This window comes from Arachis ipaensis, chromosome B1 (genome assembly GCF_059453495.1).
Source record: "Arachis ipaensis isolate K30076 ecotype BB chromosome B1, ASM5945349v1, whole genome shotgun sequence".
Taxonomy (NCBI): domain Eukaryota; kingdom Viridiplantae; phylum Streptophyta; class Magnoliopsida; order Fabales; family Fabaceae; genus Arachis; species Arachis ipaensis.
The window spans coordinates 150,265,010-150,281,656 of record NC_142436.1 but is presented as its reverse complement, the minus strand read 5'-3'; the positions used below and the strand labels follow the sequence as shown (position 1 = coordinate 150,281,656).

The 16,647-nt window shown below is 37.7% G+C and overlaps 3 protein-coding genes across 4 annotated transcripts; 1 reads left to right on the top strand and 2 right to left on the bottom strand.

Moving 5' to 3' along the window:
- The first annotated feature begins 201 nt into the window (after positions 1–201).
- Positions 202–3,650, top strand: LOC107641431 (Leucine-rich receptor-like protein kinase family protein). The gene is made up of 2 exons (XM_016344927.3): positions 202–2,931; positions 3,089–3,650. The coding sequence occupies exons 1-2, from the start codon at positions 381–383 to the stop codon at positions 3,481–3,483; spliced, it is 2,946 nt and encodes a 981-aa protein (XP_016200413.1). The 5' UTR covers positions 202–380; the 3' UTR covers positions 3,484–3,650.
- Positions 3,651–6,615: 2,965 nt separating this feature from the next.
- Positions 6,616–9,084, bottom strand: LOC107641421 (uncharacterized). Of its 2 annotated transcripts, none has more exons than XM_016344918.3 (4): positions 8,892–9,084; positions 8,716–8,797; positions 7,015–8,321; positions 6,616–6,906 (listed from the first exon to the last, which is right to left on the bottom strand). In XM_016344918.3, exons 3-4 carry the CDS (start codon positions 8,293–8,295, stop codon positions 6,883–6,885), a joined length of 1,305 nt encoding a protein of 434 aa, XP_016200404.1. In that variant the 5' UTR covers positions 8,296–8,321; positions 8,716–8,797; positions 8,892–9,084; the 3' UTR covers positions 6,616–6,882. The 2 variants fall into 2 exon arrangements, with proteins under 2 accessions (XP_016200404.1, XP_020962048.1); XM_021106389.2 differs by having other exon boundaries at positions 7,015–8,318; positions 8,892–9,030.
- A 1,235-nt stretch (positions 9,085–10,319) lies between these two features.
- Positions 10,320–12,187, bottom strand: LOC107620368 (uncharacterized). The gene is made up of 5 exons (XM_016322540.3): positions 12,057–12,187; positions 11,745–11,966; positions 11,557–11,666; positions 11,020–11,094; positions 10,320–10,602 (listed from the first exon to the last, which is right to left on the bottom strand). Exons 1-5 carry the CDS (start codon positions 12,124–12,126, stop codon positions 10,552–10,554), a joined length of 528 nt encoding a protein of 175 aa, XP_016178026.1. The 5' UTR covers positions 12,127–12,187; the 3' UTR covers positions 10,320–10,551.
- Positions 12,188–16,647: the final 4,460 nt, after the last annotated feature.

Genomic DNA, 16,647 nt, shown 5'->3' with positions numbered 1-16,647 from the left:
CACATTGTTTAAAAATGTTATTGGTTACTTATACTTTTTCAATAATTAATTGTTCACATAATACACGAGAATATGAGGAAACTGGGAGTATCATGCTTACAAAGTCAAACATAGTATGATCAAACGTTCGTTTGCCACTTCAACGGCAGTTAGGCACAAGGTTCATAATTTTTCTAACATGCTGCTTCCTTCTAACTTCTTAGCCTTCAAAATCTTGCAACTGCTCCTATATTTATTGAGCTACATTGAACTTAACTTGGCATTCTTAAGTTCCTGTATATCTTTCTATAGTAGTCATTTGTCAACGTTTTTCCTCCACTATATTTTCCGTTTTTTGTTTTGTTTTGTTCTCTGATTGTAGACAAAAGATATTGTGATTCATGATGTGTTTGTTAAGAGTTACAACAATGTTCCTATTTTTGTTTTTGGACATTGTTAACTCAAGAGTAGTTCATGGGGAACAAAATGCCCCCCTTGTGTATGATAAAAGTTCACTTGTTTCATTCATGTTATGCATTGTTTCTGACCCTGAAAATGCTCTAGAGAGTTGGAAGTCACCAAATGTTCATGTTTGTGATTGGTCAGGTGTGAAGTGCAACAATGCAAGTGATAGGATCATAGAGCTTGACCTTAGTGAAAGGTCATTGGGGGGAACCATTTCTCCTTCACTTGGAAACCTCTCTTCCTTGAAAATTCTTGATCTTTCAGGGAACTTTTTTGTGGGTCACATTCCAAAAGAGTTAGGCTATTTAATTCACCTAAGACAACTAAGTTTGTCTGGGAATTTTCTTGAAGGTGTCATTCCCTCAGAGTTTGGGTTCCTTCACAACTTGGACTACCTTGACATGGAAAGCAATAATCTTGATGGAGAAATTCCACCATCACTTTTCTGCAATGGAAGTTCACTAAGTTATATAGACCTCTCCAATAATTCTTTAGGGGGATTTATCCCTTTGAGCAATGAGTGTGTCCTTAAAGAACTTAGGTTCTTCTTACTTTGGTCTAATCATTTTGTTGGTCATGTTCCCTTATCTCTTTCAAACTCCACTCAACTTAAATGGCTTGATTTGGAGTCAAATATGTTAAGTGGAGAGCTTCCATCTGAGATAGTACACAATTGGCCACAATTACAGTTCCTGTACTTGTCATATAATGACTTTGTCAGCCATGATGGTAACGCCAACCTTGAACCTTTCTTTGCTTCCTTGATGAACTTGTCTAGATTTCAAGAACTCGAATTAGCGGGAAACCGCCTTGGTGGGAAGCTACCTCATATTATTGGTGATCTTCCTACTAGTATGCAACATCTTCACCTAGAAGGAAATCTCATATATGGTTCTATACCTCCACATATTTCCAACCTTGTCAACTTGACTTTCTTGAATTTGTCTAGTAATCAAATAAATGGATCAATCCCCTCTAGTTTCTGCCACATGATTAGGCTAGAGAGAATTTATTTGTCAAATAACTCATTACATGGTGAGATTCCATCAGAACTTAGTGATATCAAACACCTGGGCCTTCTAGATTTGTCAAGAAACAAGCTTTCAGGTTCAATACCAGATAGTTTTGCCAACCTTCCCCAGTTAAGAAGGCTTTTACTTTATGACAACCAGCTTTCTGGGAAAATTCCACCAAGTCTTGGAAAATGTGTCAATTTGGAGATTCTGGACTTGTCTCACAACAAGATTTCAGGCCAGATTCCTGCAGAAGTTGCAGCTTTGGCTAGCTTGAAACTATACTTGAATTTATCAAGCAATAACTTATATGGTCCAATTCCATTAGAACTCAGCAAAATGGATATGGTGCTAGCTATTGATCTTTCCATGAACAATCTATCAGGAAGAATCCCACCACAACTTGAAAGTTCCATAGCACTAGAGTACCTCAACCTCTCTGGTAACTCCTTAGAAGGCCCTATCCCTTATTCATTAGGCCAATTGCCTTATCTTGAAGCACTTGATGTGTCTTCAAACCAGTTGAGTGGAGTAATACCAGTGTCTCTGCAGCTATCTTCCACCCTCAAAGTACTCAATTTCTCTTTCAACAAATTCTCAGGAAATGTCTCAAACAAGGGAGCATTTTCATCTCTGACCATAGATTCTTTCCTGGGAAATGATGGTCTTTGTGGCACAGTAGTAGGCTTGGAAATCTGCCATAAGAAACACAGCTATCATTTGGTGTTCTTATTGATTCCTGTGTTACTATTTGCCACTCCTCTTCTGTGCATGTGTAGGTACTCCATGGTAATCAAGTCAAGAGTGAGAAAGCGATTCGCAGTTGTTAACAAGGGCAAGTTGAGGGATGAGGAAGAGGAAACAGAAGAGCTCCATTATCCAAAAATTTCATATGGAAATCTTAGAGAAGCCACAGGAGGTTTCAGTTCCTCGAGCTTAATCGGTTCAGGCCGGTTTGGACAGGTCTACAAAGGAGTCCTCTTAGATAACACAAGAGTAGCAGTGAAGGTATTAGATACAGAAACAGCTGGTGATATCTCATGGAGCTTTAAGAGGGAATGCCAAATCATTAGAAAGATTAGGCACAGAAACTTAATAAAGATCATCACAATTTGTAGTAAACCAGGATTTAAGGCTCTTGTGCTTCCTCTTATGCCAAATGGTAGTCTTGAGAGGCACTTATATCCAAGTCATGGGTTAAACCAAAGGTTGGATGTGGTTCAGTTAGTGAGGATATGCAGCGATGTAGCCGAGGGAATGTCCTATCTCCACCATTACTCACCAGTGAAAATCGCGCACTGCGATCTTAAGCCGAGTAATATACTTCTTGATGAAGATATGACAGCTTTGGTTACGGATTTTGGAATTGCAAAGCTTGTAAAAGGTGATGACAGTGCCTCCACAAGTTACTCAGCAGCATCTTTCAGCTCAACACAGGGCTTATTATGTGGCTCTGTTGGCTATATAGCTCCTGGTATGTACTTTGTGAATTCTTATCCAAAGTTTTCCTATACTATGTTCAATATTATCATGTATTAATGATCATACTCTTTAGTATTTTCTTCATATTAATTTCTTTTTATGTTTTTTTCTCATTATTCTCTCACTCAATTTTTTCTTGGACAAGACAGAATATGGCATGGGAAAACATGCTTCAACTCAAGGTGATGTTTACAGTTTTGGAGTGATTCTGTTAGAAATCGTCACGGGGAGACGCCCCACGGATGTACTCATGCATGAAGGATCAAGCTTGCATGAGTGGGTTAAGAGACAATACACAAACCAAGACAAGCTTGGCAAATTGGTTGAAGAAGCATTACAAAGATACTCTTCTTGTTTGCCAAGTCATCATAACAGAACAAGGCAAGATGTTATACTTGAACTTGTGGAGTTGGGACTTATCTGCACACAGCAGAATCCTTCAACAAGACCAACCATGATGGATGTAGCACAAGAGTTGGGAAGATTAAAGGACTACCTCACTAATCCAAATTCTTCATGCAGATCAGAAAATTCAGTCAAATAGTAATTAATTAAGAATATAAATTTTGATACTATGTCAATGAAAATTTTGTATTATAGTCCAAATGTTTTAGTCAATCAATAAAACATTATGAGTTTGTGACCTTCCATTTTTGTAACTAGCAATATGTATCCTCTTATTTGTATCCAATTATTCTGTTTAAGTCCAAACTTTGTTGTTTGTTATCAATTATCATGGTCAATTAATTCCATTTTATTTTCAATTTGTATAGGTATCCATTCTTTTTAATAGATAGTTAGATACCATTCTGATACCAGTAATTTCTTCATAACTAACATGTGTTCTCTTTATATTTACAGATATCTTGAGAGTTTGGTGTACAAATAAAATTATTGATTTATTTTATATTCTGAGCATGAGCATTGAAATTATTATGCTTAAAAGCATGGGATGGACATTTCAATTTGTCAACCAATTCTCATAATATTTAAACAATCAATTTGGTTGTCTATTTCTCTTTTTGCCTAACTTTTTATATGCATATACTTATCAAGTGGATATTTGAAAAATAATCCAGATGAAAAAAACTTTATGAGAGTTTCAGAGATCACTTCAGCACGAGAAAACCGCTATGCCATGATTTTTGCTTCGACAGGTTAAGTTGTCCCTTGACAAAGATCACAAGCAAGATTAGATAATGACTTGGCATGCCAGATATCCACATTAAATTAACTCAAAATAAGAGAGTCAGAAATCATATATTTATATTACAAAAATGTTGACAAATCTCAAGAAAATCTTGTAGCCAATTAGAGCAATTCATTAATCTTTTTGACAATACTCACAATGGAGTTGGGAACTGAATTTAAAGTAATCATTATTAGGCTGTGACACCAGATAAAAAGTTACCTAAATGATAGATGTAAGCCTCAATTGTTCTTCATGCTATTATATTGGAATTCAAGTTGGTATCTCTTCTAATCAACTTAAGTTTTTGGACAAGTTGTTTCACCACATAGCTATGAAGCATGGATACTTCGTTGAGTTGCCGTGTGCACGTGTCAGACATATTTCGGATACGACACTCACCGACATTCGTCTGACACGCGTGTCTGCTGTGTCCAACCGTATCTTAATAAAAAATAAAAAATTCTTCTCCGGACACATCTGGACACACCTAAATACCATCACGTGTCAGCGTGTCTTGTCTTATTCTTAACATATATTTTTAAAATAAATTTAGATAGAGTATATATTATTATTTATTAAAATAAAAAAATATTTTAAATACTTGATATAATTAAAATAAGACATTAAACATAATTAAAAATTTTAATTTATATTTTAATATCAATAAAATATCAAAATATCATTACGATTTATCTAAAAAATACTTTATATTTTATATGTATGCGTGTCCCCGTGTCATGTAAGATTTTAAAATTCGCGTGTCGACGTGTCCTGTGTCGTGTCGTGTCCCGTGTCCGTGTCAGTGTCTATGCATCATAGCCACATAGTATAAGAATTTCTATGAATTAAAGTCTAGAGTTCAATTCTTTAAATTCAAAAGAAAATAATTTCAGTATAAGACAAATAAAAAAAGAAAAAGAAAATTCTATACAAAAATTCACGCAAATCCTATTAGAGATATAATCATTCATGTATCTCCTTCTATCGACTTAAACTTTTAGGACAAGCGATTTCATGACACAGGTTTTTTAAAGAAGCAACCATCTATCTTATTATATAACTAAAAACAAATGCTAGATCGGTTATCTTAGCATTACCTTGAGATCATAGGAGAAAAAAAACTATGGTTGCTGATTTGTCAAGTTTCTGTCATGGATGAAAACTAGGACAAATCAGGTGTTCCTTATATAAAAAGTTTCCACTGTTGTTTAATGATTTAATCACTTCTCCACTTGTCAAAATGAGGGGACACAACAATATTAATAAATATATACACATGATTCACCAAGGCCCTAGAAGTTTGTGATATCATTCCAAAGTTCAACTATGTAATATCTATCAAAATCTCTTAATGAAGTTGTTTAACATTTATACTGGTTCTTTTGAAGAACAAAATATATTAGCATCCTATAAACCTTAAATATGGTAACAAATTACAATTACAATGACAATTTTTTACCTACTAATGCCACTTAATTCACACTCCTATTAGTTTCAAAGGTTACTTGCCTAAACAAACTAAAGCAGGGGAAACCAAACATTGCATACTTAATTTACCAAAAAAGTATTAGAGAATTTAGTAGCAGAAGTATAGTACAATACAAAACCTTGCTGATTTAGATGCTTGAGACAATCTTGTGCATAATTCAATCTGGTAAAATTCCACCAATCAAACACAAGAAATGGTAGTATTAGTTTTAATTTTATAAATAAATTGTTTACTAATTAAGTTTGTTGAATAGTAATCACTTCAGTTCAGCTCAATTCAAGTTCATCACGCTTCTTTCATGTTCCCTACCATTTTAGTCTTAACATTCACATTAATGATGGGTTGATTCATCATCATCTACACAAAGGTATAATATCTTCAGAGATTGGAGTAAAGTAATTAACAAAATAGTGCAGAATCCTATTAGTCTTAAATTGACTTGGAATGAATAAAATATGTAGGTGCATGTACTAGCATAAAGAAGCACTAGTTCTTCTGCATGAAACTAGAAAATTCCTATTAATAAAGAGTGAGTTAGGTATCTATGCAAAATAGTTTATTTTATGTAAAAATATCATCTTCTATAATGTAAAAACAAGGCCACAAATGGCCAAAGAAGCATATAAAAATGGTTAAATAGCAGGTTCTCTTCCAATATAATCATGATAAACAGTTGAATTATGGGTTAATATCTTGCTTTAATTAAAACAAATAACAGAAAATGAGTTCATATAGGAGCATAAGGTAGTGATGAATATGCTCATCTTTTGTGCATGAAAACTGAAAGAGATGGTGACTATGTTAATTGCACTACCACATGATGTTGACCTCCATTATCAACTTTAATGGAACTGTTACAATGTGTAAAACGCAGTGGCCCTTTATTCTGAAAGAACATCATTTCTGTAATTTTTGTTTTTTATTAAATCCCCTTCATTTGCTCTCTTTTTCATGACAACAATTCATGGAGAAAAAGAAAAATATGGAAAAACTCAGGACAAAAATTCATTCTCCTTCAATTATAGAGACCAAAAGAACATCATACAGTATAAAGTTTGCACTTTGCAAAGGATTTCAACCTCAGTATACAAAAATAACATATCAGGATTACATTCTTCTCCAGTGACAAAAAAATTCAGCTTAGAAAATCTAATCTAACTGCACATATCACAAAATCTTCTCAGTGGACAAAATCATCTGTACTAATTGATAAACTGAGTCGATCAGTTGTTTGAGAAAATCATTCTGGTAAATTACCTTGATCAAATCCAAAAGTATAACATTGCCTGTTCATAGAGAGTTGAAAACTGTTATCTTGAAGGAAATAGAAGCAAAAATATTTATTGAACATAGAATACAATAATAAATGATGACTAAGTTCAAAAGTATACTACCTCTTGAAGAGGATCCAGTGGCACATTCTTAGGTGGAGGAGTTTCAGTTTTGATAGACTTTATCTCGGACATAATCAAAGTGATTCGATGGTATATCTCCTTCAACAACCTCAAATGTTCTTCTTTATCCCCTTCATGTGGCCTTGGATTCATTCTTTCCCTCTCGAGCCGTTCGATTCTCTGATGCAACCTTTGAATCTCAGCTCGAGACGCATTGCTTTCAGCATCCATCTCTTCCTTTTTCTGCCGAATGATGGTCTTCATATCTTTGGAAATAGGCTTTTGTGGAATAATCTTGTTCTTTCTCTTGTCTATATCAGGTCTAACATTTGATTCTACAATTTCATCAGACAAAGAATCTGGTTTTGTTAATCTGCTATCTGCTTCTAAAACCTTTTTCTCACTAGCTTGTGGCACTTCAAATACATCATGAACATTAACCAAGGTAGAGACACTTGCAACCGATTCTCTATCGTTTGTACTTCCATGACGACTCGCTCTACTTGAGATTACTTTATCTGTTTGATCAGAGGTTGCTGGACTGCCTAATTGTGATAACAATGAACATGATCTCCCTCTTCTAATCCTTGGTCTTGGACATATTTCAACTCCAGATTCTTTGCAATCTGAAATCTCTTTAACTTTTTCATCTAACTTTTTGATTTGGTTCCAATATGAATCAAGTGATCCATTAGGATAGTCTTCCTGATCATTGTTCTCAGCCGATTTAGGAACCGGAATATTAAATGGAGTTGGACTAGGAGATCTGTCCCTCTTTCTTGCAGCTCTAAATGTATTCTTAAAAGCAATAGGGGGCAATGATTGCAACCTTCTCATAGAGCTACTTTGATCATCTTCTCCATTTTGTTCACTTCTATTAAGAAGAAGATCATCAGGGAATTCAAGCTCACTGAGATTGATATCTACTCCCAATGCCAGAAGCTTCTGTTTGTAAGCCAAGACTTGGAACTCAAGAGCAGTGGTTTCCATCTCCTTCTGATACATAAGCTCTTCAAAGACTTCAAGAGTTTCCTCAGCATGACCTATCTTCTCCTCTGCCATTCTCTTGTAGTGACTTGCCTCCATCTTCACGGCAGCCTTTTCGCCTTGCAGACGAAGTATCATGTCCATAGCTTCGCTGGCTGCAGTAGCAGAGGCTTCTCTTTCCTGATCCAACTCTGCATGTAGCTGCTGCAGAAGAATTTGTTGGGCTCGGAGTGTTTCCTTCATTGCTGTTATATCAGCCTCCGCCATCGGAGACGCCGTGCTAGTTTCAACCATTGTACAGGTTCACTTATAGTTTACTTCTAAACACAAGAGATAGCAGCATTTTAATCACAACTATATGATGACACAAAAAAGGATTGGATTTTCTTTGTATCTATGTGATCAATTTCACAATTCAATAAATAGCAATGCATTTGAGCATACAAAATAGATATATACATATAAGAAATCAAGTTTTCAATGTCTGTAAAAAACAATCCTTAATTCCCACAATTTTGGAAAACCAGGAACCTTTCTTTTTCACGAAAAAACAAAAGGGAAATATAGATGCATCCAAGTAATGAAGCAGAATGGTGTTAGCGGCAAGGAAAATACAAGAAAATAAATTAGAAAATTGTGGTGTTAGCTACATAAACCATATAAAATTGGAGCATGCTTTCACTGCAAGGAAGAAAAGAAATTTATCAAATGTACCTTTGCAGGTTCCAAATAAGCGTGAACGGATTCAATAAGACAAACGCGGAAACACCCTGAAGAAGCAGGATCCTCTGTTTTTCTGCATCAAATTCCAACAAATTAAAAGATTATCAGGAAGGGGAAAAAAAACGAAAAGAAAAAAACTTTCTATGTTGGGTATTTTGTATACGAACAGGCGCAGTTGGAAAATTCATAAGAGGACATTTTCAGGAAGATCACAAGTGAAGAACAGACATGGGACGAGTTTCGTGGCGGTTGGGTTACAAAATGCAGACAAAATCATTGTTCATTAACTACTTTTTCTTTTGTTAAACACATTCATTATCTGGGACGGTGATTAATTGTTTTGTTCTATGATCGGGACCCATGTTTTGGATTATTATTTTTTCTTTTTGGGTGGCTTCAAAAAAGTAGTTTGTTGTTGGAATCTAAAGGAAGGAGGGGAACCGTCATTTCCAACGGCTACAATGGGGCATAGCCACGACTACCTTAAAAAGAAAGAAGAGAAGACCGGACCGGAAACAAGAACCGGTCCGGTTAACCAAGAACCGGTCACTAAACTGATTTTGCTGACTTCTATAAAATAAAAATAATGATTTTGATGCCATCAATATGTATTGCACTCTGGAAACATTGACAAGTGTAAAGCCATAGTTCTGCAAACCTTTTCATTAGTATATCTTCTCATTAATTTTCTCCCTATTTTTGTCTATTCTTATATTTACAATATTCAATTATCCAAATCTTGTCATGTTTAAAAATAGGAAATTGTGTTTAGAAGCGATCAAATAGGCGCTTAACTTCTGGCTTTACCAAAGGCCAACATCATTATTATTATTATTGTTATCATTATCATGGTATTTCTTAAATAAGTTCTTATCAAATTGCCAATCTTGTTCCTTGCCTAATTGCTGTGTGGTGTTGTGCTATTGCTATTCGGTGGTTTAATAAGAAAAGGAATATAATAGTTTAATAATAGATCTAATAATTTTGAATGTAATCAAAGAAAAATAATATTTACTTAAAATAATATTGTCTTGAAAAACTTTTAAGTTAGTCAATTGTTAAATGTAAATATTAGTTTTCTAATTGGAATAACATTGTTGTTTATTAGTCATTTTGAATATAGTGGAACTAGTTATATTCAAATAAGTTTCACCATTTTAATTTGTTTCTTTTATCATTCACATCACTTGTATTCTTTTATCCTTCTATCATTACCTTTGAATGAATTCATGTGTCCTGTTTTTATGCATGTAGTGTTGGAGTACTACAAACTTTTTGCATGTATTCTCTCTTAGCTTTTGTTGAAAATACACGAGTAACTACTAACATTAGAATAAAACTGAGTTGTATTTTTTTTTTACATTATTTACATAAATATTTATAATTTATGGTATGTAAAAGCTAACAAAAATGAATTGAGATTTGTGTAATGTTCAATACAAGCTTTAAATTTCTACAATAATAAGTACTATTAGATGAGATAAGTGTAGTAAGTAATACTTATAGAAGTTTGATGGGAAATATTGTGGTCATGCTTACGTTTATAGAAGAGTGAATAAATAAGCTTGGATGGTAATGTGAAAAGATTATAGAATTGTAAGATACCAATTACTCATTATGCAACAATATTGATATGAACTATTAGAAGTTACTTCCAAGAAAAAAGAATGCTGAATGCTGTTAAGAATTTATCATCCATGTTTTTGTTTCTAAACAATTAGAGTCCAAAAATAATATAAGAACTAGGTATCATGATCAAGAATCTCCTAAATGAAACAGAAAGAAAGTAGGACTATACTATATTCTAATACCATTGGTACTTTCATTCTAATCAACATGAAAATCAACTTCCATCTTTAGGTCCGAATCGCCAAGAATCTATCATGGAAAAAAACAATAAGTTATTCATTTTTCAATGAAAGTTGACAAACTAACAAATATCAAGCAGTGTTCAGCATGCATGGGATAACACAAGAAAGTCAACTGTGAAATAAATAATGTCAATTGACCACTAACAATGATAAGCATCAGTTTCAAGCTAACTACAACTTGTGTTCCAAATAATGAGATCTAATCAATAATCACCCTTCTACTAATGGCCATGATAAATAAACAAAATATAACTCCAATTCAACACAAACAATTTGTCATAGCCGAAGTTCTGTCCAAGGCCCAAATTGAATTCTTGTTAATGGTTTTAGGCAGCTATTCAAGCAATTTTTGTCCATGTCTCTACTCTTTATTTTCATAATATTCGAATGTTTATCTAAATTAAAGATAAGATCATTTGAGTACCTTCATGAAGTCAGACAAGACCAAAACAGAATCCTTTTGATAGCCTGCTTCCTCAAGGACCTGTGTAAGAATCTCCTGTAAAAGGTACAAAGGGAAACAAAATCCATCAGAGGCAGTTATAATAAGCATATCACATCAACCTCAATTTGCTTTTGCCAATTGAAATGTTAGATAACAATACCAGCCCGTGGTCGTCCCAGCAACAAACACACTCATATATTCTAAATGGGTTATGCTACGTGTACACCAAAATCAGTCACTAGAGTCAGCCACCAGTATAAAATACATGCTGAAATACAAATACAACATTGAAAATAAATTAAACCACACATGTATTTATACACAAATACATTGGTGGCTGATTTTAGTGGCTGATTTTGGTGTACAAATAGCATTTCTCATTCCGAATAAATGGAAAGTGCAAATAGAACTACAAATTTATAAACCTTTCAAAGAAAGCTTATACCTTGATCTCTTTGAATTCAGTAAGCAAGTATATAATGTAATGTAATCAAATGAAATGAAATGAAATATGACCTCCATCTGTTTTTCAGGCATAAATTGTCCAGTCATATCCTTCAGAACCCTTAAAATGTCACGGAAAGTTACTTTGCCATTGCAATCAGTATCATACACCTTGAAAATAACTAAAAAAAACACCAAATCTAATATCAGATTATCAATCTATTTCTTTAGCCAGAAAGAAAGGGGAAAAAGAAATTTACATTCAATTTTGTGTTGCATAGTAGCACGAGGACTAAAGACGGATAAGAATGCAACAAATTCCTTGAAGTTCAAACCATCCAACATGTTGAGCAAAGAGTGAGAGAGAGGGTTGAGCGAGAATTCGGGAATGCTGAGAAATTCATCGGAGGGAATGAAGCCGCAGTTCTTACGATCCAGCTGGCAAAACCTACTGTACAGAGATACGATCTCCTGCTGCGTGACTATGGTGTTCCTCCAGCCACAAATCAAAATCAAAATCAAAATTGAAAAAAATGGTAAAGCGTTTTAATTAAGTTTTGCGAATTACATACAAGTGTCTTCGCAATATTTCTGGACCTCTTCGATGTCGTACTGCGTTAGCATGGAGGAAGAGTTTCCCATCGCGCCAACAAGAAGGAGAAGAAGAAGAAGAGGAATGCAATGTGATCGAAGAATGAACAAAAAGAGTGTGTTTTAACTTTTAAGTATCGCTTTTACTTTTTCCAACTACCAACTACGTGTTTGATTCAAACATATTATATTTTTGTTAAATTTTAGGTGAAAACTTAGGTGAAGTCGATTTAGCGTGAAGTTGATAGTTGAGGGTAGCTAGATGACGTGAAGTCGACTGTACCTGAGTTTCCACCTAAATTTTAAGTATATACATGGTAATATTAATTTAATATTTATATATTTTTATTCTAATATTTTGAGTATTCTTATTTTTAATATTATTTTATATTATATTTTTTATTATTATTTGTGATTTATTTTTTATTTAAATTATCTTTTTTAATAATATTAATAATTCATATTATACAAAATTATAATAATAAATAATGCACAATTACAATGGCAAATTTGACAAAGTCAAACAAAAAGAAAAAACTTCATATTTTTTTAGTATTTTCAATATTTTTTATTTAATATTATTTTAGGCTTTAATTTTTTATTACTTATCATTCTATCCTTATTTATATTTAATTTTTTCATTTAATTTATTTTTTTTAATAAAATCAATAATTTATATTATAACAAAATTGCAATAATAAACATAATATACAAGAATTACTGTTATAAATTTTACAAAACCAAATAAAAAATAAAAAAATTCATATAGAGCAAAAATAAAGTGAAAATTCATATAAACAAAAACAAATAAAAACTCCATAAAAAATGTAATAATATGTATACAAAATCTAAGTACTAAAAAGACTATAATATGAAAATTAACCGACAATAAATATCATATGAATAATAAAAATAGGTAAGTAAAAAACGAAAAATCGTAGAATAATAAAACCAAATAAAAAATAAATAAATAAACTTTGTACAAAACATAAATATAGTGTAATAAAAAATAGAAAAAGATAGTTCATATGAACCAAAACCAATAAAAATTTCATAAAAAATAATAACATACCTAAGAAATTAGAATACTAAAAAAATAATAAAAAATTATTTATCATATGGATACAAAATACGATAAAATAAGTGTTACGGCCTGGCCCAAGCTCACGCGGGTTAACCCGACCCGAATTCCCGCCGGCCCAACAACGCGCCCTCCACCCGACCCGGACACGCGTCCCGTACGGCTTGCACACAGCCGTGGGACAGCGCCCTTGAGGGTATGGGCCTAACCACTGGAGGGGCCCACTACTGACATGTATATAAGGGGGAGACTGGCTCTCCCTCCAAGGTACGTCACATCCTTACACCACCTCCTTTCCGCCTGCACATATTCTGACAAGAGCGTCGGAGTGTCTTTGCAGGTGGCACCCCCCTCTCCATACGAAGTGCTCGGGACCTCGCACACCCGGGACCAGGAAACCACGACCAGACGAGTCTCTCCACCATCCCAAGCGTTGACCTCAGGGTCCTAACCCGAACCGTCCGGTACCCGACCTACCGAACATTGGCACCGTCTGTGGGGACAACTCGTCCATGGATTTCGTGCTGGTCCAGACTGGGACAGGTTCCGAGGTAGCGCCTCCCGTGCTCGGGGGAGGCGCCGTCGCGACGGAATCCCGGCAACAGCAACGGTCGCCCCCGAGGGATGCGACACAGGCTCACGAGAGACGCCCCTTCGGGGGGACAGGTGATAACCACGCCAGGATAATGCAAGAACTACGCCACAGAATGCAGGACTTAGAGCGCAGGCTAGCAGAAAGAGAGCGCGACCAACGCTCCCCAGAGCGGAGCCCCACCCGTTCCCGTTCAAGGAGCCGCTCGAGGCGCACGCCGAGCCCCCAATACGAGTCGGAGAGCACTGGGGGGCGGGTACGCCCCAGAAGAAGAAGTCGCGACCCCATTATCTACGCCCGACACGAAAGGCGGCGCGCGTCGAACAGGGGCGACGAGGAGGCTCACCGCGAGAACAACGAGTCGAGAAGAACTGCCCGAGGACCCGTCATAATAGGAGCGACTCCTTTCCACCGCTCCGTACTCGAGGTCCGACTACCGAAACACTTCGACAAGCCGACAGACATGAAGTATGACGGAACGCAAGACCCCCTGGAACACTTGACGGCCTTTGAGGCCAGGATGAACCTAGAAGGGGTGGGAGACGAGGTCAGATGTCGCGCTTTCCCGGTCACCTTAGCGGGCCCGGCAATACGGTGGTTTAACAACCTCCCGCAAGGCTCGGTGACCCAATTTTCCGACATCAGCCACGCCTTCTTGGCTCAGTTCACAACTAGGATTGTCAAAGCCAAACACCCAATTAATTTGCTGGGGGTGACACAGAGACCCGGAGAGCCGACCAGGAAGTACCTGGACCGTTTTAATGACGAGTGCTTGGAAATTGACGGTCTGACGGACTCAGTGGCAAGTTTGTGCTTAACGAACGGGCTCTCGAATGAGGACTTCAGGAAACACCTCACCACAAAGCCCGTCTGGACAATGCAAGAGATCCAGTGCGTGGCCAAAGAATACATTAATGACGAGGAAGTCAGCCGGGTTGTGGCTGCCAATAAACGGCAGCTGGCCTATAACCAAGCCCGGCACTTCGAAGCCAGAGAAAGACCAAAGGAACACGCCAGGGACGGCGGTCCGAGTAAACCACCCAAACCGTTCCCCCGAGTTGGGAAGTTCACCAACTACACCCCCCTTACAGCATCGATCACAGAAGTTTACCAACAGATAGCAGAAAAGGGGATACTGGCGAAGCCCCGACCACTGAAGGACAGGACGGGAGGAAACAAGAACCTCTACTGCGAGTATCACAAGGGTTACGGGCACAAGACCCAAGACTGCTTTGACCTAAAGGACGCCCTCGAGCAAGCTATCAGGGACGGCAAACTCACCGATTTCTCCCACCTTATAAGGGAACCAAGGAGACGCAACCGAGACCACGACAGCGAAGATAGATCCCGACCAACGAGGCGACGACAAGAACCAGAGGGTGGCGACCACGGCCTCACGGTGGTAAACGTGGTAACGGCCAGAAATACCGCCCCGAAGTCGAAATCGGCACAGAAAAAAGATACCAAGGTCCTAGCGATCTCCACCTCACCCGTTAGAAGTCTTAAGGGTCTCCCAACTATCTCTTTCGGCCCGGAGGATCAATGGTTCGACGAGGCGCCGGAAAGTCCGCCCATGGTCATCACGGCTAGGGTCGGAACTGGCCTCGTCAAACGAATCCTGGTAGACACGGGGGCAGACTCAAATATCATGTTCCGAAATGTTTTCGATGCCTTGGGATTGAGAGATTCGGACCTGACGACCCACCAGCACGGTGTGGTAGGGTTAGGTGACCACTTCATCAAGCCGGACGGAATTATCACACTCCCGACCTCTGTGGGACAAGGGCAAAGACGGAGAACAGTCATGGCAGACTTTGTGATATTACGAGATTCGACGGCTTATAACATCATCCTGGGGAGAAAGACCATTAACGACTTGGGGGCAGCTATCAGTACGAAACTACTGGTGATGAAATTCATCACCGATGACGGATCCGTGGGATCCCTCAGGGGCGACTTGGAAACGGCGGTCGCTTGCGACCACGCCAGCCTTTCTCTCAGGAAAAAATCCAAGGAAGCGTCAGGGGTCTTCCTGGCCGACCTGGATGCCAGGGTAGACGACAAACCCAGACCAGAGCCAGAAGGAGACTTGGAAAAGTTCAGAGTCGGCGAGGAGGACGATAAATTCACATTCATAAACAGAAACCTCCCCCACGAGATAAAGGAGCCTTTGATGGAAATGATTAGGGCCAATGCCGACCTCTTTGCCTGGACACCTGCCGACATGCCCGGGATAGATCCCCAGCTCATGTCGCATCACCTGGCCGTAAAGGCAGGAGCCAAACCAGTGGCCCAGAGAAGGAGAAAAATGTCGCAGGAAAGGGCGGAAGAGATAGCCAAGCAAACGGCCAGCCTCTTAGAAGCGGAATTCATCCGGGAACTGGACTACTCGACTTGGTTGTCGAATGTGGTTCTGGTTAAAAAACACAACGGGAGGTGGAGAATGTGCGTGGACTACTCTGACCTCAACAAGGCTTGTCCCAAGGACTGCTACCCCCTACCTAATATTGATGCACTCGTCGACGCAGCGGCAGGGTACAGATATCTGAGCTTCATGGACGCCTACTCAGGGTACAATCAGATACCGATGCACCGACCCGACGAGGAAAAAACGGCGTTCATAACGCCAGGGGGCATCTATTGTTACAAGGTAATGCCGTTTGGTCTAAAAAATGCCGGAGCCACATACCAAAGGTTGATGAATAAGATATTCAGCGAACTCATGGGCAAAACAGTAGAAGTCTATGTGGATGACATACTCGCAAAGACCGCACGACCTGACGATCTCCTGAGCGACCTTAACGGCGTTTTCTCGTCCCTACGACAACACGACATGAGGCTTAATCCGCTCAAATGCGCGTTCGCCATGGAGGCCGGAAAGTTCCTGGGCTTCATGATC